General features: G+C 37.8%; 1 protein-coding gene across 3 annotated transcripts in view; it reads left to right on the top strand.

Annotated features, from left to right (window-relative positions):
• The window catches only part of SLC12A1 (solute carrier family 12 member 1), a 43,711-nt gene that overhangs the window by 14,279 nt on the left and 24,793 nt on the right, over positions 1 to 4,639 (top strand). For all 3 annotated transcript variants that reach the window (XM_079318005.1, XM_079318004.1, XM_079318006.1), the window contains exons 8-10: positions 946 to 1,057; positions 1,535 to 1,662; positions 4,377 to 4,461. In XM_079318005.1, the coding sequence (XP_079174131.1) occupies positions 946 to 1,057; positions 1,535 to 1,662; positions 4,377 to 4,461 (325 nt within the window). The remainder of the gene's footprint in view (positions 1 to 945; positions 1,058 to 1,534; positions 1,663 to 4,376; positions 4,462 to 4,639) is intronic.

Here is a 4,639-nt window from a genome sequence, read left to right as displayed (position 1 = left end):
GTAAACTTTTAAGAGAATATAAAAGCAAGCAGTATATTAACCTGCTGTACAGCATTAGTGTGTGAGGAATGCTATTCAACAGATGGAATTTTCAAAAGCACTGTTTCAGTTTATGCATAATCTTTCTAAAAGCAATAGCAGTTTAATCATTACATTCAATGAAAGTACAACTACTCTTAACTCTTCCTTGAATATACATTTAAAAGCAAAGAGGAAGTTTGGGTTTTGCAAACAACTTGGTTATATTCATTTTTATAATTCATGGTGTCATTCAGAGCCTTGGCTACGTGTCCCCTTTGCCCTTATTTTTGATGCAGCTTGATAGAATAAACAGTAGCAAAAATAAGATATGGTTTTATCACTGTACTCTCTCAAGTCCTACTTAGCAGAAGAGCTCTATTTGTTACTCATTCCTTAATCCCTAACGATTTCTGCTATTCCTCACCTGTACAAAATGTCAGAATGCAAATTCAAATGCAAATACTTTAGAGAGTGGAATACAGATACCAAAATCAGGTCCAGAAATGAGGTTCAGCAGCATTCTTGCTTTTGCTGTGATGGAGACTAGAACAACTTGTACAAGAGATCAGAAAACAATTTGATATTATAACTTTGAAGTGACAACTGCCTGCAAGTAAAAAAGGTTATAACAACAGAAGAATGTCTTATACTTCATAGTAATGCATTAGCTTGTTCCATTTGCCTTTTTTCTTGTAAGGAAGCTAACCTAAAATTAAATTATAACTCTACATTTCATTACCCCCTTAGTAAAAAGCATCTGCTGTTGTTATTAGCTGATTCAGCTATCTTGAGTCCTGGTATTTTCAAAAACTATAGAAATTAATAACCTGTTATAGGGAACAGATACAGATAACTTACTTTACAGCCATCTCCACAGCAACAAAGTTAGAAACAACAGAAAAATCTTTTTGTTTCTACTAACAGGCTCAAGTTATTCTTCTAATCGTTCTCCTTGTTGCCATTGCAAACTTCTTCATTGGGACAGTCATTCCTACCAACACTGAAAAGAAGGCAAGAGGTTTTTTTAATTACCAAGGTAAGCATCTATCATAAAATTATGTTTGCATTCTTTTGACTTAATAGTAAGCTAAGGATTCCACTGAAAAAGGTCACAAGAACAGAATCTTATGCCAAATTTTAAGTGAGCTTACAAATAAAGGGAATGGATTTCATCTCTAATTTTTAGTCTGTCTCTGCTGCTGCAGCTAACACAGTAAGATGCAGTTTGAGTCATTTCTACAACAACAGAGCACAGACAAACTTTAACACAGAGCTAGGAGCAAGTGCTGCAGTGACACTTCTGTCACTTCAACATGGATCTGTAGCTCTGAGATGCAGACAAACACATCCTTCTGGGGAGCAGACTAAGGAAATCAAATTCACTTTGCTTATGATGTGAGACAGATTCAAACCCAGTTGTCCAGATGTGAAAGACTGGCTTATTCACCTCCTTTGTTAAGTAGCTTTGGAATCATATCCTGTTGTTATATTTCATTCTCACTTATATTTCCAGCATCAATATTTGCAGAAAACTTTGGACCAGATTTCAGAAGTGGAGAAGGATTTTTTTCGGTGTTTGCCATTTTTTTCCCAGCTGCCACTGGCATTCTTGCAGGAGCCAATATCTCAGGAGATCTGAAAGTAGGTATTTCATGAACTTCATAATAGTAGGCCTAGGCTGGAAAAATAACAAGAAAACCAATCATGAATCAACACTGTATTCAGTTTTAAATCATATCTTAATTTGGGAAGCAAAGCTCTCTCTTTCAAGTACCTGCTGTATTATTTAGAAACATCAATTCACAAATTCTCTCATAATGCATTATGGGTATTTATAGAAATTACTGTAGCTAGATTTGGGTTGCTATATAATTTAAAAACATATTTCAAAAATCTGCAACAATATATCATTAACAGCCCATTAGCAACACATGCTATAAGATAAATTACATGTGTATCTCTTGAAGCTCATCTTTTGTAAACATCAATCAAGCATCATCCCAAAAAGCATACCTAGAAAGCTCCTGTTTGTACTCACAAGAGTCAGTGGAGACCAGCTTTTTGTATTCAGGGTCATAGCAAGGGCAGAGCAAACAGAGCATTTAATGAAAGCAAGAATGTCCCCATCCCATGTCAGTATTGCTGCTCAAAGGAATAGCTGCAAGCTTGCAGCTGTGAAAAAAAAACAGTCTGAAGAGAAAGGGAAAGGAGATCCAAGGGTGCCCAGCTGTCTTGCTGTGGCAGGACAGTTTCCCATTCTCCTCTTGCAGTTTAGCAGCTATAGGAGATGGAATTTCCAGTATCTAAACATATAGGTAAATTAGGGACAGGAATTTAGTTTTGAGTGCCCTCTAGTTTGCATGACAAAAACACTCAAAAAACCACCAAAATAAACAAAGAAAAGAAAGTCACCAACAAGACATGGCTCACAGCTTGATAACCCCAGCAAGGTGAATGAAGTTATTTGGCCTTATCCTATAAATCCATTGCCTTGCAGACCTTAGAGGATTCAACCAAAGGTCTGCTATTTCTGCATTGGCACAGCAGTCACAAGTTCACCAGATCCCACCACCCCTGAGAGCCAATTCTCTTTCCTGCCTCACCCTGAGCTACTTGCCTCAGCTCCTTTGTTTTCAGAGGACTGCTTTTCAAGCCAAGCACAGAGAAAATACGTGGAAGCTGAGCCACTGATAGCGTCAATGAGATTCCATTTTTAATTAAAAAGCAAAACCCATTGTACTTCTGCCCAGTGAGACTTCACCAGCCTCACACAATCTCCATCCTTTTATCAAACAAAAATAATTCTTTTGCCATATATGGTGCTCTGTCTGCATGGCAGACTCCCAAAGCAGCAGCACTTCTTTCATCAGCTGTTTGAAACAATCCCAGCAGACCTAGGGAAGCAGCTCTCCCGTTGGATCTCTGCAGTCGTTTCAGTCTCACAATAAGTGGACTTCTGTACCCAAGTCCTCCAGGCAGTCAATTCCCCACTGAGCATGTTTAGATGCATTAGACAAGTCTAATTAAATTAGCCAGCCTCTCTAGAATCTAAAAGACAAGCTAAGGAGTGTTTAGAAAGTGTAAAATTTACCAGTTGAACTTCCTTTAGAGTTTGTTGCAAACACCTCCATGTACCTGCAGGCACTACACACTGAAGTTGTGTCCTACTCCAGAGCCTACTTACAGGGACAGCTTCCTAATGACTTCCTACTGACTTCAGTGGGATTTAGCCCCTAAAGTGCTAACAGCATAGTAAATGGATTTAAATTTTAAAAACATGAAATATAAAAGTTGTTAAGTTGTAAGAAGCTTTAACCTTGAGGTGTAAACAGAGTTTAAAATAATCACAAGATTTCACAAAAACAGTGACTTAAAATATGCACATGAGAACTGCAGAGTTACCATGGTCTGAGTGCAAAGGTTCTTATGCAGCAGAAGTGACTCCACAATTATTTTCCAGCTCAATAAATCCTTACCTCATTTAAAAATTGTATTAATTACTAATCCAGTTAAGCAATTCATGCATGCTTCACAATAAACTCCAAATTTGTATTTCCGTTTTTTTACCTTGCAACAAGCATAGTTATAAAAAGTCTGTGATTTAAAATGCATTCAACAAATCTTTGGTTTAAAAAACCATGCTAAACCAACTTAAGAAAAAAATTCATTAAAAATTCTTCCTAGCAGAAACAAACACATCCTAAATTGTAAGGTTATCTAGAATTAAAAATCCCTTTAAAATGTACAGTGCAGATCTTTGGACTCTTTCTCACAGCCACATTATCAAAGCTGATACTGTTGTGAGCCAGACTGCAAGCATTATAACCCAGCCTCATTAAATTATCTTAAATCAATACAGTGAAAGAAAGTAGTTGTTTTGAAGACCCAACTAACAATTACTGGTTGCAAAGCACAGAAGTACTGTATTCTGTAAAAGGTGACTACATCTATCATACCAATTAACCAAAAACAGTCCCATCTTGTCATCCACAAGAGTCTGATGGTTCAGTAACTATTTACCAACAACATCACTAAATATTAAAATAAAGCCAATTGCAATGCAAAGAGAGTTTGGAGTTCCAAAAATGCAGACCTCAGGACCCCTCTGTTGCTATAAATGTGAGCTCTGCTCCTGCAGAATATCCTTCACTATGTGCAGGGTAGGAGTGCTGCATCACAGGAGCACTGCTGTGTCTGTATGCTGGGACCAGAAATGCTGGCACAGGTCAGAGTGATAAAAATCTGCTCTCTAGGGTATCTTCATACCACAGTGTGGCAGAGCTGCCAACATGCAAACGCAATCAGGCTGCAGCACACAAACTCACAGTGTTTCTCGTGTCATTGCTTTGTTTAAGGACCCCCAAAGTGCCATACCCCAGGGAACAATGCTGGCCATTCTGATCACCACAATTGCTTACATTGCTGTTGCAATCTGTGCAGGTAAGTACAGAACCTCTGCTGCATGTCCTCACTTGTACAGTTAAGTCTGAAAGCTTGGCATGCAAATGAATGATTAGCCTCACTGCTTTTTCATGCCATGGATGTATTATGTAGAGAGTAAATAGTTTTGATTTTACTCTATGTCAAAACAGTGGTTTTAAAAAAGCAGCAATCAGTA

This window comes from Erithacus rubecula, assembly GCF_903797595.1.
Source record: "Erithacus rubecula genome assembly, chromosome: 14".
In the NCBI taxonomy this organism is placed as follows: domain Eukaryota; kingdom Metazoa; phylum Chordata; class Aves; order Passeriformes; family Muscicapidae; genus Erithacus; species Erithacus rubecula.
Note: the sequence above shows the minus strand (reverse complement) of the source record. Positions and strands in the feature narration are given on the sequence as shown.